This window comes from Lissotriton helveticus, chromosome 3_1, assembly GCF_964261635.1.
Source record: "Lissotriton helveticus chromosome 3_1, aLisHel1.1, whole genome shotgun sequence".
Taxonomy (NCBI): Eukaryota; Metazoa; Chordata; class Amphibia; order Caudata; family Salamandridae; genus Lissotriton; species Lissotriton helveticus.
In genome coordinates, this window is record NC_136061.1 from 866,877,414 (window position 1) to 866,905,353 (window position 27,940).

The 27,940-nt window shown below is 44.6% G+C and overlaps 1 protein-coding gene across 1 annotated transcript in view; it reads right to left on the reverse strand.

Moving 5' to 3' along the window:
• GRIK3 (glutamate ionotropic receptor kainate type subunit 3) overlaps nucleotides 1–27,940 on the reverse strand; it is a 1,130,254-nt gene that overhangs the window by 633,131 nt on the left and 469,183 nt on the right. The window contains exon 2 of the mRNA XM_078681209.1: nucleotides 20,950–21,126. Coding sequence (XP_078537335.1) covers nucleotides 20,950–21,126 — 177 coding nt within the window. The remainder of the gene's footprint in view (nucleotides 1–20,949; nucleotides 21,127–27,940) is intronic.

A 27,940-nucleotide genomic window follows, 5' to 3' on the forward strand; every position in this document is an offset into this window, starting at 1 on the left:
TTTATCAGGAAGATTGAGGCTGCTGCTAATTCATCAAAGGAACTGTTTCCTACAGTTAAAAAACTCACTACCATTAGTGTTGCCTTTGCTCAATGACTACAGCCAAACTTTTAGTAATTCGGTAGCGGATGCTCTGCGCCTTACAGTGGAAGATGTTTTTAACAACTTTTTTTCCATGAATTTAGCCTCCTTGGCAGACAAGCCTCATTTTTGTACTAACAGATGCTGGCACATTACTTAGCTCTTTTTCTCCTCCCTCCATGATTGAGGTTATCAATCTGATCAAAGCTGCTAAATCAGGCTTGCCATGCCACCCTTGATCTCTCTCTGCTGCCATTTTAGCAGCTGAAATCATCCAAGTTCAACTGGCAGACATCTTCCAGTTGATTTGCCATTCGGCATAATTCCCTCTGCTTGGAAGAAAGCTCTTGTTCTCCCCCTCAATAAAAAATCTTTGCTTGATTTGAGCAATCCTAGCATCAATTGGCCCATCTCCTGCCTTGTCCTGCCTGTCAAGATTTTTGTAAAAGTGTTGAATACAAAACTGGGAGAATATATTCACACCAATAACCTCCTGGACATCACACAATTCGGTGTCCATGTTGGACACAGCACAGAGACTGCGCTCATTAAGGCCACTGAGGAGATTAGACTGTCTCTGGATCAAGAGGGAATAGCTGTATTTATCTTGCTTGATCTATCAGCAGCCTTGGATAGTTTTTGAAAATGGCAATGTATATGTACATAAGCGGCGTTCATTTGTGTTCACTGTACCCCTTGTTGTAAGCAGAATGGATACCACTAAACACTGACTGTGTTATCCCGCCAGCATAGACCCATGCACACACGTACACGACAGACATTTTAGACACCATAGCCTCTCTGCCCATCTGTTCCCGGCACCCCTCCCCGCGCGCACTGCTCATGCATCGGCCACAAGAACCTCTCCCTCTGCGTGACCCTATTCTAGAAGTAGCACTCCTGCTTGACCCACACCCCCCATTTCCTCCCAAGAACACCCTTCCCCTCAGCTGACAACCCCCCCCGGCTGCACTTGGCCTCTCGAACCGGTCCCAAGTCCTAAGACCAAGCCTCGTGAATGTACACCCCCCCTTTTCCTTGCCCAGCATAACAAAACCGTGATACACCAACCAACGTGCCCGATCTTATCGCCTGCCCAACCTTTGATCTGATCATCCCCTCCTGCCCTCGTGTCCGGTAGGAATGTCCGGCTGAGAGATCACAATCTCTTGTTACATTCAGGAGGGGAGGATGACATTTGAGCGACTGGTATGGGAATAGGCCTGAAGCTGGGATTCCAAGCATGCTTTTTCCTACTTCAAAGCGTCTTTATTGCAATAAGGAATGTTTGTGCATCATAAACATGTGTATAAAAGACGAAGCCTCAGAGAAACTTGTTAGAGCACCTCCTGAAGACACTATGCGAGTGTCCGAAATGACAGGCTCTCCTCATGAGGAATAAAACTCTATTCTTGTCTTCCTGCTTCCAGCGCCCGTCTCTTTATTTGGTAATTGTTCAAGATGGGAACTAAGAGGCGTCCTGCGCCAGCAGCCTGGGCATCAGGTGCGTTATGGGCTGACTTTTCCACAGTTGGCGCCCACGTGGGGCCCATCAGCGACATAAGGTCCGGTAAGAGAGGTCCAGACGATGGGGTGAACATCTAAACGATTGGAGTATACCTGCCTTGAGAGGGCCCTCGTCCGGCTGCCGATTGAATGAACTTCACCGATTCCGAACGGACCTCTCTCAAGTGACCTACTGTCCTGACTGGAATCCCACAGGAATGCTGCGGTAAAAACATGGAGAAAGAGAACGATCGGGCGCTGGAAAAGGGAAGACGAAGAATTGCCCACACGGTCCGGTCCGGGTAAGATTAAGTAGGACGTCTTTTCGTCCGATTGGTAGGATGGCTTTATCCATCTGATTGATTGATTGATTGTACTTGAAGTATTGGTTCTCTTTGAGACATTTTCTATTTGTAAACAGCGATGAAAAGGAACGTTCCTCTCTCTTTGCAAATAGTTAAGGATAGGTAATGCAGACGTTTGTCCCCCATTGTAATCCGTCATGCCTATTTTTCTCCCCACTGATTGTTTGTTATCGATTTTTTTTTATCGATTATTGCTCTTTGAGATATTCTCTGTCTACAAACAGGGAAGAATAGAAATATTCTGCCCCCCTTTGCAGATAGTGAAGGATAGGTAATGCAGATTTTTGACTCCGTTGTAATCCGTCATGCCTGTTTTTCTCCCCATTGATTGATTGATTGTCTGGACATTTATTGTTCAAGGAATAGTTCTTTTAAGGTATCCTCTGTTTGCAAATAACGTAGAAAAGAAATATTCTGTCTAATCTTTACAAGTAGTGAAGGGTAGGTAATGCGGACCTTTGTCCCCCGTTGTAATCTCCCGGGCATATCTACTCCCCACTGATTGGTAAACTAGTTCCACCCGGACCATTTATTAGAGGTAGGTCATCTGGCTCGACCAGAGGGCACCCCTAATAAAAAGGACATATGCAACAATAACGAAGTAATAACCGTATCCTGTTAACAGAAGCTTTAGCATGAAACACCCTAGGAAAAAAAGGGAAGAAAGAAATAAGAAAGCAAAATCAGTAGGCCACTGATGAGTTTTTGATTTCGCTACAAATAAGAAAACGTTAGAAATAGCTCACGACGAAACACATGATCTCGCTAGAAATAAGAAACGTTAAGAAAGAAGTCCGTAATAAGAAACGTGAAAATGGTGAGAGAAGCCAAGCTTGACATCACGGCAGCCACAAGGCAACTAGGCTTCGCCACCCCTCACTGCTCCAAACATGTCTGTCCCACCGCCTGCCACGCCCCAATAACGGTAACATGAGACAGATACAAGTCAACAGATACCTACCCCCATTCTGGAAACTCCCGAAGTGCAACAGGTTCGCGGCTACGCCCATCCGGAGGACGAGATCTTCGGCACGTGTAGGGCGGGTCCTGCTGCCAGCCGTCGGCCAGAGGTCATCGAGTAAGGTGGGCCAAAAGAGGAGCCGAGGCCGACGGGATCCGGGCGTCCCCTCTTCTTTCTTCAATAATGGCTGCGACAACACGGGGGGGATGTCTTGCCTATGCCTCCGACCCCCCCCCTCTCATCGCCTGGTCCGGCCATCATGAATATTAGTGCCGAGAAAAACGGCGTGGGGTGCGCTGGGAGGGAGAGGCGGCGCGAATGAGCCTCTCCCACCTCCCCAGGTGGAGGCCCCCAGTGGCACCCCCAACGCTCCACTCACCCGGCGAGGGTTCGCCCACTCGTAAAATGGCGGTCGATCCTGCTGGAGCGGGCCCGGCGTGGAGAGATGGCCCGGTTGCTTGTTGATTAAGAAATGAGTCCCACAATCAGAAGTGTTCTCCTCGACTTTGAAGATTCTATAAAAGCCACGGGGGCCCCCGACCCCCGCAGACACCCCCGATGGGGAATGACTGCCATGATTGCCCGCGGAACGATGAAAATGTAGCCGCGAGACGTCGGCGCTCCCATGCTGACGCCAGTCTCAGTTTGAATGACTAAAAATCCTGCAGATTACAGTTCGGATCAGTTCCGGTGAAAACCCAGTATGACCCGGTAGGAAACAATTGTTGCCTCCCTCCCCCTTTTGACTGATGGTTCATACTGCCGATCCTTTCTGTTACCCTTTAACGGAACCTTTGGACTGCCGAAAGAGGCTCTGGGCCAACCACAAGTTGGTGGAGCTTTTGACTTTGCCTGGATCTGCCTGGCTGCACCCAAAATGGCGCTGGTACAAATGAAACTTTCAACTCCTTGTTGTACCCCGATTGCTCAGCCTTGGTGTCATGAAATATGTATGCAGTTTTTAAACACAATGAATTGATATGGGATGGGTACTGATTATGTGTTCGGACAATGAATTGAAGTGAGATGGGTACTGATTGAACATTCGGACAATGAATTGTTGTTGAGTTGTGGCGCACCATGATTATTGAAAGTTCGAATTTCAGCACTTATGATACCCGCTCACACTGAAATTCCGATATGATTTTATTGCACTTGTCGCACTTTTTATTATGAAATCAACGACCACCGACTCCATTAGGTTTTCCACTAATAAGTATCCCCACATGTACAGTTCTGGCCGGCCCACGGGGTTGTAGGCCCGTATTTATGCACCGACATTTTCATTAAAGATTTTTGGAAAAAGCAAACGAAGTTGTCACGCGTAAATTGGTAAGTTTCGAATAAATGACCACTATTTCCGATATAACTAAAATTACAGGTGAAATGGCTCAGCTCGATTAGTTAAGGGTTAAAAAGTATAGCACGCAGAAATATTGCAAATATGAACGGTCCAGGTTTTTGTCATATGTGTTCTGCATTTTTGTACGGCCTAAAGCAACCGCTAAAGATCTTGGTATTTAGCCTATACTTTATATGCTACCTGTATCAGGAAAGTTGTTTTAAAATGCCCCTAAGTCGCCCCGAAGGAGTGCCATCTGACCCCCCCCTGCGCACGATCCGTAATACCACGCTTGGGCGACCTATGCTACCCACAGGCTTCCGATAATCATCCCTCCCACACTTAATGGTCCACCTGGGCTCAAACGCCAAGTTGGCAAGGACCGCGTCCAGTGAAGATAGCCCGAGTATGTAGTAAGTAAAAGCCTTTTCGAGTTTATGCGCGCTGATGTGTTTTTTTAAAATGCTGCCCCCGCCCCCCTTCTTTTTCCCTCTTTCTGCAGGCCACATCGGAACGTCGACTAAAGTACGAAAAGGAAAATGGTGATCTAGCGGACAAAGATGGGAAAAAGGGGTTCGATTATGGTGCCTACACACAACGAGCAAACTATACTATTTCTCCCCCTGAACTTTGCGCTTGGGAGGACAGCCTGAAGTGGAAACTATAAAATATGACTTCGCTTGGCACCCCGAATAATGCAACCAGGAATGACGTGCACTAATGAATAAATCCCTACGTTTAACTAAATAGGGAGAGTTTAAGGAATATTCCGAGATGAGGTTTACCCAAGTACCCTCCGCTTGGAGGACTAGGAATGTTGCCAGTGTTTAAAATCTACTACCTCCTTTTCGCACCCTCATAGACATGAAACTCAAAGCTGCCCTATTGTCCTCCCAACTGACACCTACTGTTGCCTTAGCCCACCGTGAGCATTAGCCCGACCAGGGTAATTCTTGACCAATTGCCAAAAGCGTAAGTTTGCGCAACAAAAGCCACCGGTGAAGGCAGCCGACGATAAAAGAGAAGAAAAAGGTAAAAAGAGCTTAGGATGCTAAGGATGCGCAGCATACAGGCAGAGATCATTTTGGCCAATAACTGTTCTATGTTTTGTCTTGAATTTTTGTATATAATACCAGTCACTGTTCTATGTTTTGTCTTGAATGTTTACATAATACATGTACTGTCTCCCCCGCCTGAGTTCGTGTGTACGTAATGTCTGAATCTACGTCGTCCCTCTGCCTGTGTTTCCGTATTACTTGACCCCTGCTGTCCTGTGTTGTGTGCGCACTGAATGACCCATTATTGTACACGTCTCTCTCTCTCTCTCTCTCTCTCTCTCTCTCTCTCTCTCTCTCCATGTCATACGTGTACCGAATGGTTCGTTTAGAGTGCGGTCTCTCTCTCTCTCTCTCTCTCTCTCTCTCTCTCCCTCTCTCTCTCTCTCTCTCTCTCTCTCTCTTTCTCACACTCTCTCTCTCTCTCTCTCTCTCCCTCTCTCTCTCTCTCTCTCTCTCTCTCTCTCTCTCTCACACACTCTCTCTCTCTCTCTCTCTCTCTCTATCTCTCTGAGGATCCCCCTGTTCCCTCCTCCCTTGTATGATAACGTTGTGCCCCACCGGCACAAACCTAATTGGGTCTCTTCGAACACAAAGGTGTTCGGCAAAATTGACAGGAACTAAAACGATTGTAACTTGCCATATTACTACCTCTCCTTTCTGCGAAACGATGGAACCCGAGTTGGTAATGAAAAGAAAGGACAGGTAAGACGACTGATGTCCCCTAATCTGGCCTTTTTATAGGGGGACTATAACGTCAATGGTCTTCTGTTTTTCAGTTCGTTAGAAATGCAATCCCCAATGCCCAAATTGCCTCACCCCTCTGCACTTAAGTGCGGATGTCCAAAGCATCCTCGCTTCCCTCGATTGACCCCAGCTCCCTGTCCAAAGCGTCCAAAGCGTCCAAAGCGTCCTCGCTTCTCCCGATTGACCCCAGCCCCATATCAGCTATCCCCGAAGCGTAATTGATGACCTTGATTAACCGTCGCTCCCCAAGAAAAGCATGTTTAACCTCTGCCCCCCTCTCATGATGATAACCCCCCTGCTTGCAAGAGTTAGCCGACCTCGAAGGGAAATGTAAGATTGTCAGTACTTGGGTTAAAAAGAAAAAGGGCGAGTCTCTACCTAAGGACTCGATTTCGAGTTTGATAGAATACACTGTCAATAGGAGTCCGATTTCTCTCCACATACGCCACGAATGAACGCCAAATAGGCTTATGAATACAGTGGAAATACCCTCCTACATACTCCATAAGTGATGACTTCTGACTGTGACCGATGAACCTATCCCCCACCTACTTAGGATTGGGGACGGAATTGAGATGTATAAATGTCTTCTCCTGCCAGTTTTTCTAAAACTTGTTTTGTACCCATTCAAAGATACAATCACCGGAGGAGAGGAGCTGGATGTGACGCACAGCCTGGCCACAGATCATGAAGCACGTGTGACCGCAACCAAAGGTGGAGTCGCAGAGCAACGAGACGCAGGACGAGGCACCACTCTCAAGCTCGGCAGATGAAGGAATAAAAGGCTGCCTTGAAGCCCTTGGTTTGCTGACCCACTCGTGCCTGAAGTCCCCGTCCCTTTTGAGCCCGACTGATGGGCCTGCCTGCTCGTCATCCTTTGCTCCTTTGGTCCCTTGGTGTGTTCAAAGATCTGATCCCACTCCGCCCTCTCTTCCCTCGATTATTCAACAACATCACCCTTTTCGCATAACTTTTGACTCAGAAAAAAAAAGAGCAACATTTAGATAGAATAAGGTTTTGCCACGAAAGAAGAAAGACACGCAGGTGCCCAGCATGAGGCACCCCTAAGAAGATCAGTTAGGAAACAGGACTGTGATCTAACAGCAGAGGACTGATCGCACCCTGCAACGCGTAAGGATGAATACGAGCTGGACCTATAGCTCCACCGCCGGTGCTCAACACCGCCAACAAAAGAAGACGGACTCTGTTAAAAAGACATTGTGACGAAGACCCCCCCCTTCCTGAACTTTCTACTCACCCCCTTGACTAATTGCTTGTATCGAACTGAATTCCTCCCTAAACCATTTTGTATTGTTTTCTAAATTGTTTCATCGGTCACTCATGTATTTAGTTGTCCAAAAGTTTCTTATAGCACTGACAAGACCCGAAGGTATCAGAGCACTTTTTACTGTATGTTGATGTCATCGGAGAGAAAGTCTGAACTTGATTCTATAATGTTTCGGAACATTTTTCTTGATTGACCCCGACTAAGTATTATGCCGATCTCTAGACTTGTATGAATAACCCAACAAATGTAAAATCATATGTACCGCATTCCGCCTATCGTATCGACTGTATAGAACTGAACTAGCTTATGTAAAAAAGCGGCGACTGTTGAAAATGGCAATGTATATGTACATAAGCGGCGTTCATTTGTGTTCACTGTACCCCTTGTTGTAAGCAGAATGGATATCACTAAACACTGACTGTGTTATCCCGCCAGCATAGACCCATGCACACACGTACACGACAGCCATTTTAGACACCATGGCCTCTCTGCCCATCTGTTCCCGGCACCCCTCCCCGCGCGCACTGCTCATGCATCAGCCACAAGACCCTCTCCCTCTGCGTGACCCTATTCTAGAAGTAGCAATCCTGCTTGACCCACACCCCCCATTTCCTCCCAAGAACACCCTTCCCCTCAGCTGACAACCCCCCACCCGGCTGCACTTGGCCTCTCGAACCGGTCCCAAGTCCTAAGACCAAGCCTCGTGAATGTACACCCCCCCCTTTTCCTTGCCCAGCATAACAAAACCGTGATACAGCAACCAACGTGCCCGATCTTATCGCCTGCCCAACCTTTGATCTGATCATCCCATCCTGCCCTCGTGTCCGGTAGGAATGTCCGGCTGAGAGATCACAATCTCTTGTTACATTCAGGAGGGGAGGATGACATTTGAGCGACTGGTATGGGAATAGGCCTGAAGCTGGGATTCCAAGCATGCTTTTTCCTACTTCAAAGCGTCTTTATTGCAATAAGGAATGTTTGTGCATCATAAACATGTGTATAAAAGACGAAGCCTCAGAGAAACTTGTTAGAGCACCTCCTGAAGACACTATGCGAGTGTCCGAAATGACAGGCTCTCCTCATGAGGAATAAAACTCTATTCTTGTCTTCCTGCTTCCAGCGCCCGTCTCTTTATTTGGTAATTGTTCAAGATGGGAACTAAGAGGCGTCCTGCGCCAGCAGCCTGGGCATCAGGTGCGTTATGGGCTGACTTTTCCACATAGTGTGAATTATAAGATGCTGGTGGAGCATTTGCGTAGGATCAGTGTGACGCATGGGAGTTGCTTAATTGCTTTTTCTCTAGTCGTGAGCAATTGGTCCGACTGGGAGTCTTCATCTCGCCTTCCTACTCTCTCCTTTGTGGGGTGCCCCAGGGCTCTTCGATAAGTCCACTGCTAATAAACAGCTATGTCACCCCCTGGCCGAACTAACAAGATCATTTGGCTTCACATTGACATCTTATGCTGATGACACTTAAACTGTGGTGCCATTGGCAACGGAGGACAGGGGGGTGTCAGCAAGATTGTATGTTAGCAGTGAGCCAGTGGATGGCTTTGAACTGCCCCAAACTGAATTCCAAACTGAATTCCATGAAGACGGAGGTGTTGGTGTTCATGGCTCAGTCTTCTTTTTGGTCACCAGGATGGTGGCCATCTGAGTTTGGCTTCCTTCCTTCGCTCGTCAGGTCCATTAAGAATCTGGTGGTTCTCATCAACGAAAACTTTCTTATGCAGACCAGGTTAATGCTGTGACTTTGGCTGCTTACTTCATCCTTAAGATGATTAAGGAAACTCTCCCTTTTATACTTGGCCATCTTCAGAAAACAGTAATCACATCCCTTGTTTTATCGAAGCTCCACTATTGCAATGCCTAGGTACTGTGTAAATTCCTACATTTCAGTTTGTTTGGAAATATATCAAGAAACTCCATTGGCTCCATGTGAGACAAAGGGTCATTTTTAAAGCTTTGTGCAATGTGTTTAAAGCACTGGACGGGATAAGGCCTGATTTCTTATGGAGGAGCTTTACCTGGTATGTACCAGACAGATCTTTACGCTCAGCCTCGGCCAAAACTGCTGGCAAAACCCAGATTCAGATATGCAAATTGAGGAGGTAGAAGTTTTGTGCTTGGAGCATCCAAATCCTGGAACGCTCTTCCTTTACTCATCAGAGCCATGTCTAATCTTTTGGCTATCAGGAAATCGCAGAAAACATTGCTTTTCTTTGTTGGTTAATCTCATTTCTTGGGGTGGTTTTTCAGTTGCTATCTCAGCTAGCGCAAAGAGGCCTTCTGGGTAATCGAGCGCTCTACAAGAATACTTAACATAACTTAACATAACTTTTCCCTCCTAATTACGCTTAATTATATGAGCGACTGCAATTACGTTATTATCAGTAATTCTGCATTAGAGAGTAACATGGAATTACCGAAATTACTCTGAATACTCTGGCGTATTAAAATTACACCCAGGCCTAGCCTAGTTAAAACACAAACATTTTTAACACACCCCTGAAATATACCTACGGTCACACAATGAATGAATTCACTGCTCAGAATCATATCCTCCAAAAACGTCGACAATATGTTTGCTGTCCTAAGAACTGCAGAAGTGCGCTATGCAAAATAATTTACCTAAATCCGGGCAGCGGAAGGACACTTATAAAGAAATTAATCAGTAGTTGGTCCATGATCCAATTGAAGGGATAAAAACATGAAGGGAAAGTGAAACCAGGATGCGCTGACCTATGAGAAGCAATGAAATGAGAGTGAAGATGAAACCAACCAATGGTAAATATTGGTTGGGCTCTAAGCCCCTTATACTTTTTTAAGAAGCAAAATAGCTTGTAAGTGATACCGCATTGGCTGTCTCATGTAAGACCTAAAGAAACACTTCCTAACAAAATCCCACCCTTTATTCAGCAGATCTTTTACTGGCAAAATCTTGCACATCTAGTGTCCATGTGTGTGTTCTGCTTATTCCCACCTTCTCAGCATTCCTAAGTGTAGGACGGTATACCAAGGTGGTCATGATTTCTCCTTCCAAGTGACAACTCTCTGGAATTCTCTGCCTATTAATCTTCGTACAGTGACAAATTCCATGCTGTTTAGAAAGTCTTTGAAAACTTGGCTTTTTCAGTTGTAGTTACAGCTTGCTCCTGACTTCGCCTTGGCTACAGACTTTAGCACACTGGTGCCACTAGGCAATTTCATGGTCCACAATGTGTCAAAATGCGTAATTAAAATGGATATTCTTGAAATCTGCAATGGATTAGTGCCCCTGGATCTACACTGGAAATCCTTCTAATACCATAACACATCACCAAATAATTACATCACTAATTATCATACAACTGAGGGTTTCACCATAAAATACTCTACAACTCACTGAGTACATCACATACGATCACCCTGAACACTCCAACTATCCTCAGATTTATGGTTGGTATAACTGCACACTCCATAATACTCCATGATGAAAGGCACACCCCACAACACAGCATACCTTAGCACTTATGACCAGCAGCACTCCAAAACATCCTCACCTAACTTTATCTCTCTAACACGATGCATGGAATACCACTCACAGGACTGCATTGCACACATCCAACAAAATGACACCAGTATCCCCACCTTACCTACATCACACCTCTTTATCTGACATGGTTATTCCCCCACCACAGCTACACTAGATAACAGTGCACATTTCCTGCCACAGAAGACCACTTCATTTTACGAAATACCATACAAGGTCACAACTCTATTCATCACATCTCCACAAGACACCCTATTTCTCCTCACAACATATGCCAACCCACCAAATACCATTTCTGTTAGAAATTGGGTTTCTTGTCAACTAGGATGTGAGCCCTGGCAAAGTAGTAACCACAATCCTAGTCTGGGTAAGGCACAAACGCAACCCCAAATTAACGTGTTCTCACCCTCTGGCAGCTTAGAACAGACCTGTAAGGCTTAACTTGAAGGAGATTTGTAAAGTGTGTGTGCAACACTTAAAAAGTAAAAACAGAGAAAACACCACACAAAAAGATCCCACACCATGTTTAGATGAATAGCCTACATTGTAATAAATAAAACAAGACCAAAACGACAATAATGCATTCAACAAAACCGGAGACATTGAATGTTAACGTTTTACAGTAAAATAGCGCCAAAAAGCACTAAGAGTCAACAAGAGATATCTGGTTGTGCTGGACTGTGACAAAGTCGCAAGTTCAGTCCGACCGCAATTCAGCTTGGGCCAGCTACAGGGACCAGGTTAGGCCCGTTGCACAAAGTACCTTAAATCCTGGTTGCGGACAATTCCATGAATCCTAGGCGAAGAAGCAGAGTGCAGCAAGGCGATGCATCGGTTCTGAGATGGGGTGAGGCTGTGGTGCGAGGTCATGTGCCTCATCATCGAGGATCCTGGGGCTTGTGATGTGAAGCCTAGGATTTGAGGATGAGGTGCAAAGCTGAGACAATCTGTCCATTCCAAGCAGCTGCGAGGTTGCGATGCGGAGGCAGTCATCGTTGTCAATTAGGGCTATGAGGATCTGGCTTGGAGATGTGCTGTGCCTCCGGCAGTGCGTTGTTTCCTAGGACTGCAAGGTCAATGTGGACCTTGCAGTCCTAGGAGGTGCCGGGTACAATCCATGCAGCAGCAGTAGATACATCGGTCCTGCCAGAATGCGCTGTACAGATGAGCACATGCATTGGTTTAGCTAGAGGATGCATTGCTCAGCAGAGAAGACACATCAGTTCTGCTGGTAAGCACCTTAGGCCCAGTTCCAAGAGTCCAGGACTGGGGTGGCACCAATTGACAGGGTAGGCTCACAGATGGCAGAGTCCAGGTGCAAGGTTGTTGGAAGCCTGTTATGTCCCTTTGGTTTCAGATCAGGAGGCCAGCCAACTAGCCCTTGGAGTCTCTCTTGGTTCTTGGTTCAAGAGATTAAGCTCCAGGCCTTCTCATCCAAGCAAGAGGGCTGCACAGCAAAGCAGGAATCCAGCAGAGTGGCATTCTAGCAGAGTGGCAGTCCTTTCAGCAGCACATCAGTCCTTCTTCCTCGCAGCGTATCCACAAGTCCAGAAGTGTACTGAAGTGGTGGTGTCTGAGGTCCAGTACATGTACCCAGTGGTGTCTTTGACGTGGGGGTGACTTAAAAAAGATCCCTTCAAATTGCATAGATGTCCATCCTTCTCATCACATGGGCATATGCAGCCCTTTGTGTGTGGACAGGACACAGCCTATTCAGGTGTAAGTCAAGCTGTGCGAAACTCCCCTCCCATCCAGTCAGGATGGTCCATCAAGTCATATCGAAGCTCCCATTGTATGTGGCTGTCTAAGTGGAATACATAAAAGAGCAAATAGCTAAGGCAAGAAAATATCCACTTTCTAAAAGGGGTATTTTTAGAATTGTAATTTAAAATCCAACTTCACCATAAGTTTGGATTTTAAGTTAGGAATCCAGAGGCACCAAACTTGAGCCAGTTATATCTTCCTATTTAGAAAGTACACATATAAAATGCAATACCTCAACTTCAATGTTATCCTATAGGAGATACAGGCTGTGCATTACTGAAAAACGAATGTAAGAGTTTTTCAGTAAAGGAACATGTAAAATCTAAACATACATGTCCAAATTTTTTTAATATACTGCACCCTGCCTTATGGGCTGTCAGGGGCCTACACTAGGGCAGACTTATTTGTATTAAAACGGGAGACTTGGCCCTGGCAAGAGGTTTATCTTGTCAGGTCAACATGGTACTTTAAAACTGCATACACAGGCTTTGTAATGGCAGACTTGAGACGTGTTTACAGGGCTACTTAAGTGGGTGGCACAATCAGTGCTGTGGGCCTACCAGTAGCATTCAATGTACAGGCACTGAGCACAGGTGGTGCATAATACTAGGGTTTATAAGTAAATTAAATATCCCAGTTGAGGATTAGCCAAATTTACCATGGTTTTGGGAAAGAGCACAAGCACTTTAGCACAGTTTAGTAGTGGAAAGGTTTACAGAATCCTATGGCCTGTAAAAGCAGTCAGCAAAAACAGGAGGACTGAAGGCAAAAGGTTAGGGGGAACCAAGCCAAATGTTACCAGGCCTAACAAACACCACTCGCAGTACATTACACCTCACCATATTATGGTATGATGGTGGTGCCTCTGGATAGAGATCTCCCTCAGGTTGGCAAGATCTCTAAATAAATATGGAACGCAGTAGTCTTCAAGGATGGCTGAGGTAACGGCTGTCACCATCCAGAGGGATGGCAGGCCTCCTGTCAAACTATAAATGAGGCTCTTATTTACTTGAAAATCAATACAGAAAATTGAAGACCCTGCAAACATTCTCCTAGTCATTAGACTGTTGAGATTGCCCAGGAAGGAATCCTACACATAAATAACATATAACATCTTTAGCTAGGTCTAATCCTGCACTCTGCAAGAAAGCTAACCATAACATGTCCTGTTTGGTCCATTGACCCACAAGGTTATTCCATACAGTAATTGTACAATGACCAGGGCAAATGAAATTATATGATTCTGCAGCTGTTCCATTTTTCACGTAATTGTGAATGTGCTGGCTAGGCCTCATAACTCAACATTTGTTGCATAATATGCAGATACAAACAAAAGAAATTCTGGTTCAAAAGGAAATTTTAGCAAATAAACATTGCACACATGGTGCAACTCAGTGAAATGCTCTTTAAAAAAGTTAGCTGGTCACTCTTCATCTGTTGAGTGTTGTTTTCAGGTGTTAAGAAGGTTTTCAAAAAGTGAAATTGTTGTGCAGATAATATCAACGTCCCCAGTTGATGTACTTGAGACATGTTGTTGCCCGCAACATGAAAATAATCATTGTGTATTTAAATGTCATAGAAAAGATTGAAAATAAGGATTTCTTCTCTTTTTTTAATTATTTGTGCAGATGTATGCTTGACATCAGGCAGTCTCTCAAAGCACTAGCTAGTTCAACTTGGCACTTAGAGTGCAGATAAACACAGTTATTACTCTTTGTAATAGCTAATATCCTGAATATATCATTGCCTTCTACAGAGACTCTGGGGTACATATTCACCAGAATTGTGGCGCAGTGCAGCACAGCAAGTTACCTTGCTGCACTGCCCTGCGTCACAGGGAAAGGGAAGGAATGCACCGTATTTATCGAATACGGTGCATTCCTTTCCTTTGGCCCTGCACTGGCGATGTTTCGACAGCCTAGCCCTAAACAGGCACCCTTCCACCATGTTGCAATGGTGCCTGTGTTGTAGTAAGGATTGGTTTTGTGAAGGAAACAGCACCTTCCTGAACAAAAACAATCCACAGATGTGTTTTCCTGCAGACCACATACAAAGTGGAAAAAAGAGGAAAAATAGAGATATTTCTTCTTGTTATGCCTCACCTGGGAGGCCTAATTTTTGGGAGCATTCCCAGGTTTGCCAGGTTTGATGGATTTGGAATGCATCAAAAACCATGGGATTTGCATGAGAACATCCACTGCAACACCCATGGAATGCCACCCTTGAACAGGGTAATGCAATGCAGCGATTTGCACAGGGCTGCATCACTTCATATTTATGAAGCCATTAGAATCCTCACAATGTGCATACCCAAGGCCTTCATAAATATGCCCCTTACTATACAAAGAACAGTACTGTCCTCCAAGGTTCTTTCTTAATGCAGGCAGGTGCTTCAAGGCCTCTTGCTTGGGGAAGAAGAATTGGACCTTCAACTTTATCTTGAACCTAGGACCCCAGAGTGACTCAAACGGCCAGAGTGCTGGCCACCTGAACTGAGCCGTAGCTGTATAAAAGGCTCCACAACAGCTCCTGGACCTATCATCAGCAAACAGCTGACGCCTAAGTGGTTCTCTCAGGTCCTGGAACCTTGATGTGGCTTTTGAGCCCTTGCAATCAAGCTTGTGGGTTCTTCACAACGGCAAACGGGCCCGATTGCCCCAGAAATATGGCACTTGCTCTGAAAATCAGTGCGAGCCGCCGCCAGCCTGTCTCTTTGCACAGTAAACATCAATTGCCCACGGCAGACCACCACCGTGAAGCTCCTGTTGCCCATTTGCAATGTCTGGCATGCTCTTCTCCCCAAGCTGACCACAGCTTGCAATGCTCCCCTTGCTCCCAGAGACTCTCTCCAACATAAACGGGACTCTTGGCACAAAACATGACAAGGTAAAGCTTCAGCTGGACTAATCTGTGACTGCATTCGACCCGTGCTCTATCATGGTCATCCTGAACTTTTGACTTTGACCTGGTCCAGTGTGAACAAAGTTAGCGCTTTATGCTTTTAGGTGCTATGTTGAAGTTTATTCTTCAAAAAATTCATAACTTCGGTTCTACTGATTTGATCTTTGTCATTATGGTCTTGTTTTGTTTATTAAATTAAGCTCTATTATTTTAAGCTGATGTGGGATCTTTTATTGTGATGTTTTCACTGTTTTACTGTTTACTGAAGTACTTTACACATTTCCTCTAAGTTAAGTCGGACTGCTCTGTGTCAAGCTACCAGGGTGTTGAACGCAGGTTCATTTGGGATATGCTTGTGCCTTACACTGACAAGGCATGCACTCACACTCCAGTCAACCAATAACCCGTTTTTACAGAGGTGCAAAGGGGAAGGCCTAAACATATTTGGGATGCAGAGGTTTGAAGCTGCTGCAGGTGGGGATCTTTATATTGGGGTATTCCTAGATAACAGGAATTACAGTAATCAAGAAGGATTCCAACATCATTCTGGATTATGGTAAAGCACACATCAGAACAATGAAAAGCAAGGGTGCCAAAAATCAGCAGTCTCGCAGCTCATAGCCTCTTTTCTGATTGAAAGGGTAGTTTGCACTGAGAGAAATATTTTAGGGAACAGATATCAGCTTCCACAAACATCAGACAGGCAAACATTATAGAGTATCCTGGACAGACTCTGTATAGCAGTCCTTTGCTACACTTTGGTGTCTGTGATTTAAATCCATGACTCAATCAGGTCAACAATTTACATATGTAATTGCCTTTCATTTGGCCCTTTCCCACTGTTGGTCTCTCATTAATACATTGCTCATGCTAAATCAGATATTGGTATGCTATATTAATTATTTTTCTAGTACCTTAAGCCACCATATGGTCACTTCAAAACTGAGATGATAGAACAGAAGAGTTGGGAAAGAAGAGTCAGGAGGACAGAAGGGAAAGGGGAGGACAGAAGGGAAAGGGCAAGACAGGGGAAAGAGAAAGGAGCGTTGTTGATGAAATGGTCTTTTCCAGCAAGCTAGTATCTCAGAAGATGAGTGAAAGTGTGCTTGTGTGTTGTGTTTGACCAACAAATAAGATAAGTGGGAGGCGGATACGGATAGCACAAGAAGCACTAGGAAAGGGAAGGAGATAGACATAGAATTAGAAATTATTGTACAATGTCTAAAACTTACTAAGGAGGCTGCCTCACGCTCCACATTGTCCACAGGCAGACCTTTAACATAACATAGCTCAAAGGTGCATTTAGCTGTGGGCCCACATTTTAAAAAGGGAGCAGAGGCAGGAGTTCTTGGGGCTACCAATTTACCAATATATTTTGCTGTTTGGATTATAGAGGGATTTGGTCTGAGGAGGGGCATTTCACAGGATGCTGGAGGACTAGCCCGAACGATTTGCTATCATATTGTGAGCTGAATAAGGCTTTTGATGGTCTTCCTAGGTTGCCTGGCTGACTGGTTCAGTAAGATCCCTGTCCTGTTCGCCAAATAGGGCTAGAGCCCGAGGATGGCTGAAGTTTGTGTGCAAAGAAGAGTTGGAGAACATGCATAAACATGAAGGTTTATGAAAAATGATAAGGTCAAACTCTTTTTACAAGGAACATCCCATCCTAATATGTTTGGAGATTTTCTTCTGTAAAAAGCATGAGTAAATCCTTCTCCAGATTGGGATGATGTAAGAAGCATTTCTAAAACTTGTGCCGATGTAAAGAAAGGTTTATATTCCAGGAAGAAAAATCACTGGGAAATAAAAAAAATAGGCAACTGCAAATGCATTTTTGCTAAACATTTACGAATGTGGAAATGTACAATAATGTACATTTATGCCTGTGAGATGCCTATAAATGTAAGTACTCCTGGAAGGATGTGGTTCTGGCAGCTTCCCTACTAGAGCTAGATTACAAATGTAGGCGCACATGCAGGAATAGACTGTTCCGATGTTTACGACCCTTGAACAAGATGTTGACAAAATAGTTTTCTAAATATATGTGTCAACTGTTTACGTACTAGGAATGATTTGTAATTGCAGTTCATCTTCAGCTTCACTTCCCCATTTGATTGGGGCACCTGATCTGTAATCATTGCATGGGAGATCAGCAGTTTTCCTCACCCAGTCATGGAGTGACAAGCGTAATAACTAAAACGTGGGAAGTAATTACAAATGCAGGTTAATTTATTTATTTGTCAAATTTCATTTGCATCATCAGAAATTAAGCATTCCTAGTGAATATGAAAACTCCACTGCGTTAGGCTAACAGCAAGTGATTTCTGCTCAATTATGTTATGATATGTTATATTGATTTGTTCTGCACACTAATCACCAGAGAGAGTATCCAGGCGCTAGGGCAAGTGTGTAGGTTTGTGGTCCAAGGAGCTGATACAAAGAGCCAGGAAGTGAGCAGGAGGCTCTGATATGTTGAGTAAGTTCGTTAAATGTCTTGGGTGTGATGTAGGAGAATTACTGACCTCCTGTTTTGCTTTTGCAGGTGCTGTGAATGAGAGCAAGTGAGAATGAGGCACATCATAGGTGTCTGGTGGGTTGATGAAAGTGTATGCGGTTAGTCAGGTATTCTGGTCAGATATTCTGGTCTGGTGTTGTGTAGTGCTTTGCGTGTGTGCGTGAGAAGTTTGAATTGGCTGTGCTTGTGAATAGGGATCCAGTGAAGCTTCTTGAGGTGTGGTGTGATGTGGGTACAGTGTGGAAGGTTGAGTATGAGTCTTTCAGCGTGCACTGGAGTCTGTATAGGAGTTGTTTGGAGATTTCGGCATAGAGAGTGTTGCCTTAGTCCAGCCTGCTAGCAAAGAGTGCTTGCGTGACTGTCCTTCTGATGTCTCGAGACAACCGTTTGAAGAGTTTTCACAGCATGCGCAGGATGAGGAAGCAGGAGGTGCACACTACATTGACTTGAGACATCTTGTTGAGCTTGTCATCTAGGGTGATCCCTAGATTTCCTACATGGTGTATGGGTGTTGGTATTAGTACTGACGGCCACCAGGTGGAGTCCCATGGGGAATTCATGTTGCCAAAGACCGGTACTTCCATCTTGCCGCAGTCGGCTCACATCCAGTCTGCTTCCGTGGTCATGCAGTTGGTGAAGTTGTTCTGATGGTGGTTGTTTTGTCCCTCAGGGAAAGGATGAGTTGGGTGTAGTTGGAATAGGAGATGATGGTGATATCTTGTGATCGGATGATGTTAGCTAGCTGTGTCATGTATATGTTGAGAAGGTTAGGGCTGAGTAACAACCTATGTGGGACTCTTCACATCAATTTATTGATCTCTGATGTGAAGGGTGGCAACCTGACCCTTTGGGTCATTAGTGCTTTTTGCTAACTCTGCAGTATTAAAACAAAGATTTCTCTACCTAAGTATTTACCCCCAGATTCATCAAGAACACATTTAGCTAATCCTTAATAGCAAAAAATACCGAATCGCTATTAAGGAATAGCATAATGCTATGCATCAAGAAATCACAAAAAAATAGTGATTTCTAATAATTCCTTAATTGCGACTTGCAAATTGCGAGTCGCAATTAAGGAATATCTCTCCATTCATTCCCATGGGCCTAAAGGCCCATACGAATGAATGGGAAGACAATCTCAATTTGCCAATCGCAATTAGCGATTCGCAAATTGAGATTGCGATTTCAAGGGTGCAGGAGTGTCCAAAGGACACCCTGTTGCACCCCTGATATGATGTGTGCACATATGTTGCGCACACACATGCCCTTAGGGCATTTGTGTGCACAACATGAAACTTTGAAAAAGACACTTTAGTGTATTTTTCAAAGTTTTTGCAAATTACCATGAAGTTGTACTTCATGGTAATTTGCATGCCCTAATAGCGAATTCGCTATTTTTTTCACTTTCATGCATTGCATTTAAGGAATCTCAATTTGAGATTCCTTAAATGCAAAGAATCGCAATTTAGCGAATTCTTAATTAGCGCTTTTTGCATTTGGGATGATGCATCCCAAATGCAAAAATACCACTCGCAAAGGGCCAGATTCTCAGATTCTGGCCCTTTGTGAGCGGATTTTTGTTTGATGAATCTGGCTGTTAGTTCCTAAGTAGTCAAAGATTACTGAAATGTTGCTCATATTTAAGATCATTATTTGGGACCCTGGTCCCTAATTGCTCTGTAGCCACTTGGATTGATGGATAATAGAGTGGCTGCTCTGACTAATTGAACCCGGCCCCACCAATTCCGGGGATGCCTGGCTCCACCTTGGGGACTCCCAGCAAGGGACCATCCCACAGGGAAAGCCAGGACGGGTTCCCCAGAGTTATACAGCGCTGGGACGCCCCGTTGCTGGGGCAGCTGTGCGCTTTACAAGTATACTACATTACATTACATTACATTAATGCCTCATTGTGAATTTAGTGAATCTAGAAGATGTAATATTGAGCATTTTTTAAAATAAAGTTCTGCCTCTACCTGGAAAATCAGCAATTAGTTGTAGCAATGTAATAGTTCACCTGTGCCAGAGATCTGAGTGTAGGCTGTAGGCTACAGCTAAGCATCAGAGCAGAGCTGACTCTGGTTTTAATTAAACGCATTACAGCGACACAATGAAGCAAAGTTGTTTATATAGTGCTTATATATTCCAATGGGATTAGAGTGCTATACTGGTGTTATGATTACCATGCTCATGATCACTATTATTTATATATTATTCATCATTATGTTTTTTAATAAGTGCAGAAGGCATAGTGGAAGGTGGTCACATGAGAGAGGTATAGAAAATGGTGTTCTCATTACCAGGTCATGGGTCCCTTAGTACCAAGCTGGCCATGAACCTCTTGTCCAGAATGTTAGGAACAAACATGGTTGGAATTTTTACATTGGGAATGTGTTTTGTTGGTAAATTCTGTTAGCGACTCCTACCTCTTTTTCTTCCCTCCACTCCTGACGCAAAGGGTGTCGTTTATTCTGGGTGCATGATTTCGAAGTTAGATGCATCATGCCATTCAAGTTTTGTCCTAATTTTATTATGACATATATGAAGAGGGTTTACTTTAGTGCTTTATGTGTGTGCTTTTAGTAGAATTTGTATCCATGTGCGAGGTCAAAAGCTGAAAGCCTTAATAGACTTTAAACCATGTTAAAACGTTGAATACATTGACTAGGTACAACTCAGATTGTGACAAAAAAGAAAGAGGTTCAGAAACAGAGCACATCCAGTTATGGGTTTGATCCAACATATAGGAACACAAATGCTAACAGCGTAAATCCCAGCACTGCATTTGGGGTTCTGAAGAAGACCACTTTGTTTCAGTGTGTATCTCTACCTAACTGTTGTCACACATACATTTTTTTGTGGGGAATAAAATGTAGGAAGTCCTGCACCCACCTTTTCTGTTGGCTTCAAAGCTGTCGTAAAGGTTTATTCTTTGAATGTCGTATGTCAATGTTGTGTTTGGTAGTAATGTTCTGTTTCTGTTGATTATGTTGGCAGCAAATCTGAAGGCGTGCTCCTCAGCACTAACAAGTTGTCCAGTGGAGCCTTCCAAAAATTCAAAGATTCCTCCTGCAGAAGAAAGAAAATTCGTTAATGGGTGGTCATTTTAGATTACTAAACTGATTATCTTGCAGAATTTACAAAGAGAACTGATCCCTTGTTAACTAATTCATCTCAGGACGCATGTGCTGTTTCTTCCTTTCCTATTGAAAGGTAAGATCTTTGACAATAACCAATAAAAGAGATATAACAAATGGAATTCACGTGAAAACGTCATTCAATAAAGTCCAAAACCAGAGGCCAGAACTACTACAAGAAGTGGGAAGGATTGATGCGTGGCATTAGGATCACAGTACAATTCCATCGTAACTTCACTCTGGAAGCTAAAGAGAAGAGCTGTGTAATTTAACAGGGCTTTGGTTCTTCACAATGTATTAAATTGAAAGAAAAAACACAAATATCATGACATTTTCAAATTTTAAAAAATAGAAAAACGTGTTGAATTGTAGGTTTTGAGGGCGAAAATTATGCAACTGCAGTTTGTGTTTATTTTTACAAGAAAATAAACAAAACATCCTTATTAGTTTTTCTCTTATTTTCTAGAAAATACTCGGGTGAATTTTTGCATAAACCCGTTACTGTAAATACTGACCATTTTCATGTTAGTCATAAATGGAAAAAGAACATATCTCAAATTTCCTATAATTGCATAAATCTGGATGCCACCCAGTTAATATAGCAGAATTATAATTTGACATCTACATACTGAAGAGTTATGGTCTTTTAAGATCAGGTCACTATACAAAGAAGTAGAACTAGCTATGACGTTTTAGGACTAATGCACATTTTGAATGAATAAATGCATTTCAAGAGGGAAAATGAATTGCAACTGTATCTGAGCTTTCATGTCGCAACAGCCCTTTACTTACTTGCCAATGCTGCCACTAGTAATTGTAAATATCACCTGCGATGGTGTGTGTTCGTAGTGTTTGGATTAGAAAGAAACAAGATGCTATCCTGCAGTAATGTATCAATGTACCCCGAATCTGTTTCGAAGAGAAACCACAATGGAATGTACAGATAATTCTATTTAGAGTCCCCAGACCAGGTTATCACTTGGCACTTAACCAATGGTCAACGAGTTGACAAAATACACCAGTAGGCTCAGTGCCTAACCATGGGTTTGCAGGTGACTAGCTGTAAGTGAACTTGATAAAATAAATGCCATTGTATGATTAATAAACAGTTATTATTTAATCTCTTAGAGATAATTTCCATTTTTAATTAGGCTTCATAAATGATCTTCAATATTAGCTATTCTTCAAAAATGTGCACATATTTTTGATTGTTATGTAACCATGTCAGAGTGAGCCTCTTATAAGCATGGCTACATCTTACCAGTACCGTAGCAAACACAGGAATTGCCAGCATCCCCACCGCCCGAGGGCAGCAAATGCAGGGACTGCCACAGGTGGCACAAGGTCTAGGTACGCCACTGTCCATGCCATGCAGGAACTAGGGTGCATGCATATAGGGTGGCATATGTTGTGATCCCCGGCAAGCATCCCCATGCAAAGGAGGCACAGGGGGCCCTGTAGGGCCCCATTTGTTCCTTCTCTGCCACGGTGTTCATGGAGTAGGAATCTCCATGATTCCACCGGTGGAGAAGAAACTTGTAATATGCTTTGAGGGACCTCTGCTGTCCTGCCAAGCATATTGCACCTCCTGACAGCCATAACACTACAAGGGAACGGCGGTTCCCTGATGGCTGCCGCCGTCCCGCCCAGCATATTGCCACCTCCTGACCACCACAACACCACTAGGGCAAGGCGGTTCCCTGGTGGATGCAGCGCAGCAATGGTGGTCTTACCACATTGATCGTAATAGAGTAGTCAGGAGACCACCACTGTAGCACCCCCACGAGTCTGGTGGTCTTTTGACCACCAGACTCGTAATCGTCCCCCAATTGCAAAGACAGGAACATGCCAACTTTCTAAAAGTGTCATTTTTTAAAATTGTACCTGGTCCCATTTGGAAATTACAGCTTATGAAAAGTAATAAGGTAACTCCAATGTTAGTCTAAGGGAGAGGTAGGCCTTGCAGCGGCGAAATACACTACCAGGACATGTGAAACCCTCTGGGCCATCCAGGGCCTAACATAAGGGTGACTTATTTGTATAAAAAGGGAAGGTTTGGACTTGGCAAAAGGTTTATTTTGCAAGGACGGCATGACAGTTAGAAACTGTACACACAAGCTGCAGTGGAAACCTGAGATATGTTTTAAAAGTCTACTTAAGTGGGTAGCACAGTCAGCGCTGCAGGCCCACTAGTATCAATTAATTTACAGGCCCTGAGCATATGCAGTTCCACCTTAACAGGGACTTACAAGTACATTAAACATGCCAATTGTAGAGAAGCCAATATTACTGTGTTATCAGGAGTGTGCACACACACTTTAGTACTGGTTAGTAGTGGTAAAGTGCACTGTGTCCTAAGGCTAGCAAAAACAAGATCAGCAAAAATGGAGGAGGAAGACAAAAAGTTGGTGAGAAAACCACCCTAAGGCTGATAGCCCTTACATACGCCTTCTCAGGACAAAGGGAGCCAAGCAAATGAATACCTATCTATTTACATATCTACATCTATGTGGATTAATTGTACAACCGATTGATTCATCCTACAAGATTGACTGTGCCGTTGTTATAAGAAAGTGTTTATTTGCTTGTCTTCCTTTTTCCTGAGAAGGACATAAATTAGTGTGGCCAAAATGTGTCGACTTCAACTTCGGGGAAGTACAACAATGTCAAACTAATACAGACTTTCGTGTTCATGAGGAGAAAAACGATCAAAGCAGTGTGCCTAACAGACATTTTTTTTGTTGCAATTATTTTTACTGGCATAAATAAAGTTTTGAAAAACATCAGTATACACAGTGACATGTAAGTCTGTCTCGACCCAAAGGGAGTTACGGATAATGATTGTGGTACATGAATTGATATAAAACAATACTGATATACAAAAAACAATTAGGGAAGGGGGAGAGGCATGTACAGAGAGAGGAAGAGAAAAGAGAAGAAGGTGAGAAAAGGGAAAAGTGGGCAGAGCCCGGGCATGGAAGAGAGTGGGGGGGATGAATGAATGACAGAGTGGGGGTGTGAAGGGCACCGAGTGACAGAAATGAGGAATCAAGAGTAACCAAGAATCAGAGCATGTTGGGGGAGTCATTCTGTAGAAAAGATGAGCAAGTGAGAAGAAAGATATAAATGTAAAATGTAAATGTCAAGGTATTTGTAGAACGCACAGCCACCAAGCGGTTTCCTGGCGCTATTACTCATACCGCTGTGGAACCCTTCCTGGCTTTCCTGTGAAGTGTCCACTCCTGAGCACCCCCAGGGTGAAGCCAGGCATCCTAGCGCTGTCGGGGCCGGTGTGGAGGTTAAGCAAGCTATTGCCCAGAGTTGCAGCGTGGGGCCCATGATTAGAATTGGCACCGAGGCGAGAATTGTCAGGTCCGAGGAAATTGAGCCCAAGACCCGCCGAGGCGGGAATTGAACCCTGGTCCCGGGCCAGAACTCTGCATCAGGGTCTGCCGCTCTAACCATTGAGCCACACTCCTCCACCTTGTCCATTAAGTTGTAAATGACTTTTTCGTAGGATGCAGTCTTATACATTGCTGTGAGCCACTAATCATGTGACGGCATCTGCGGGGAATGCCTGTGTAGCCGTATACAGATCTTGGTGGCAGCGAGGGCAGTGGTGAGTAAGCAGCGGGCATGGCGGGGAAATGGGAGAGGTCCACCAGGTCATGGGGGACAATTAGAGGGCTCAGGATTGGTGAGGGCAGATCCATAGATTCCTGGATCGTAAACCCCTCTGTTGTCCAAAAGGGAGAGATTGCGGGACAGTCCAGTAAGATATGAACAATATCGCAGGGCACTTGATCACATTGCCAACAAGCAGAGAGAGAGAGCAGCCCCATTGCCTAAAGCTGTGCTAGGACCAGTGCCTGCCTTGAAGGACTTTAAAAAAACTGAGCTTCATCCGGGCCTCCCGTACTCCTTGGTTCAGGTGTTCCAGGAGTTCTGCCCAGTCCTCCTCGTCATATTCCACCTGCAGGTGAGGTGCCAGGTCGCCTTGAGGCTAGTCAGGTGTGATTGGGAGTATAGGTGGAGGATCAGAATGTTATAGACCCTCGACATCACGCTCTTAACCCCGCCCATGCCCATGACGAGCTGAGCTCGTCATGAGCCACGGTGCTTGTGTGCTCATGACGAGCTGAGCTCGTCATGGCTGTTAGAACGCTCACACGTGGGGCTAATTCCCCTGCTGTGCTAAGTGCTCTAAGAAAACGGGTGTGGCCCTGACGAGCTCCGCTTGTCATGAGCACACGAGCACCGTGGCTCATGACTAGCTGAGCTAGTCATGAGCACCGGGGCGCTGTGCGCGACCCCTCCGCCCCCCAGCACAGCGAGGGAATAACCCCAGCAGCCAAAGGGTTAAATTGGCACCAGCTATTAAAGTAAAAGAGTACCAGAGAGCGGGGAATGGTCCAGGGCTGGGGGCGCAGCCTGCTCAGTAGGCTATGACACAGTTGCATGTATCACCATTGTTAGGTATGTGGCCGTCTAAATTCATTACAAAGTTCCATGAAGGATTTGAGTTTTGAGTGTGGCATGAAGACCAGGTGCATAAGGGTAAGGATGTCAGCCCTGCACCAGGGGGCCCAATCACGCATGGTGTCTCATATGCGGACACCCGTATTGTTCCAGAGGGGGGCTATGTCCTGGAGCCATGCATCCACCGAGCGGAGTTGCGGGCTCACATTCATGCATGCATGACCTTCTGCATGGGGTTTAGAGTCTCAGCGATGGTGGGGTCAGGAAGATAGAGGGGCCCGGCAGGCCCTTTCATAGTTTGCATTCAACTGTGACCCATTACGGGGGATCTTTAGCCCACAGGTGCATGTACGCCAATTGTACCAAGTGAAAAGGTCCCGTCCTTAATGTTCCACTGAGGCCAATCCCAGTCCCCCTGAGGATCTGTGGGCAGGATGTCACTGGGCCCCAAATGAAGCCCTTAATCTCCTCCTCTATCTGGCAGAGGGTCAACAGTTTTTTTTTGAGGGGAGCATGCCCAGCACATACGTGAATCAGGGTAGGTAACCATCTTCACTGCTTGAGTAGGGCCCAAAGAGAGACGTACAAGTGGGACCTTTTAACTCAGTCTAATTGCATTCGCTCCAAGAGGGGGTGCTAGTTGTCCGACACCATTTGCTCCAGTCCCCAAAAGACCATCTTAATATAGGTACTTCCTCCAGATGGATTATGGAGTTAAAGGTGAACAAAGACGCCAAGTATGTCTCTAATAAGAAGGAGTGACAAGGAAGCTATGGAGACTGTGTAACCCTGCTTATTGCAGGAGTTTGCTAAATATTGCCTATATTTTGTTGATAGAAGTTTTTCATTTATTTATCCATCGATCTGTGCAGGTGTTTACTATTATTTGTATTGTGAGTTTTATTGCATTAGATTACTGGATGTTTTATACATAGATTGAAAAATGAATGAATTGTCCAGATGTATTAATGGATGCTATTTGTGGCACACCTAATAAATCATGCAAAGAATATTCTTTGGTTAGTTCGTTCAACATTCCCAGTGAAAAAATGATTTCATTGTGTGTCAGTACCGCAAGTTCTATTTGTCCCCACGGTTAACTACTTTTTGTTTTGCCTACCAAAAGAGTCACAGTGTTGACCGCATTATCAAAACCAGGGAAGGATGACAAAATAAGTCAATCCTACCATCCCTTCTTATTAAATTTACATGATAACATTCTAGCCCGTGTAATTGCAAACAGAGTGCTGCCACTTATGGATAGACCAGTCCTTCCGGAACAGTCTGGGTTTATACATGTGAGAGCAACCTTCCCCGGCCTCAGAACCCTTTTTTGCTCTTATGCACAACATTAGGCCAGACAGAGATGCAATGTCGATGTTCCTTTATGCTAAGAAGGGGCTTGATTAGCTGGAACGGCAGGTCCTGGAAAAGATAATGTGCAGAATGGATTTGGGGTCTCTATCTGGTGAGACTGGTATGTTTTCAATCCACTGACTCAGAAGCCAAAGTATGCGTTAACAGATATATGTCGAAATGATTCATTATAGGAAAATGCACCACTCAGGGCTGTTCCTCTGTGTGGGCTGGTCATCGAGCTATTGGCCTGCTTCCTGAGGAAGGTGCACACTGAGAAGGCATTAATATTTCCAGCTGAGAGGCTACTATTATCATTATATGCAGATGATATTGTTATTTATCAAGCAATCGAGAGACACATTTTTTGAACTTTCTCTGGCGTTCATATACATTGGCGAAAATCTGAAATATTCAATTTCATACCACTGAATACACAACCAAGGATATCATTTCCACTGCACTGGCGTGGAAATTCAATTAACTGTCCAGGCATTTATCAGTGGCAGCTCCTCCATGGGGGCAGAGGAGTGTCGCCCCTCCGCTGGAGAGCAGAAAACACTTAAAATAAAATGGTGATAAAACAGATTTATCACCATTTTGTTTTTCATGATGGTAGTAGCCAAGTCTGAGGGCAGGGCAGCAGCATGGAGGAATACTGTACACTTTACTTTAAAGTGTGCATGTCACTTTGGCCGGCTGTCTTGTGATGAACAGCCTGACATGCGCACTTTAAACACTTCAACCCGAACTGTCCTAGACAGCTGGGTGGAGAGAATGCACAGGCCCCAAGTGCTTCAGGGGGCGTCGGTCAAGCGCACTCCAGCCAATCCTGGTGCTGCTCTTATGCTACCCGAGCAGCATGAAAGCAATGGCAGAATTGGTAGAGGGGAATTGGATGAGGCTCTGGA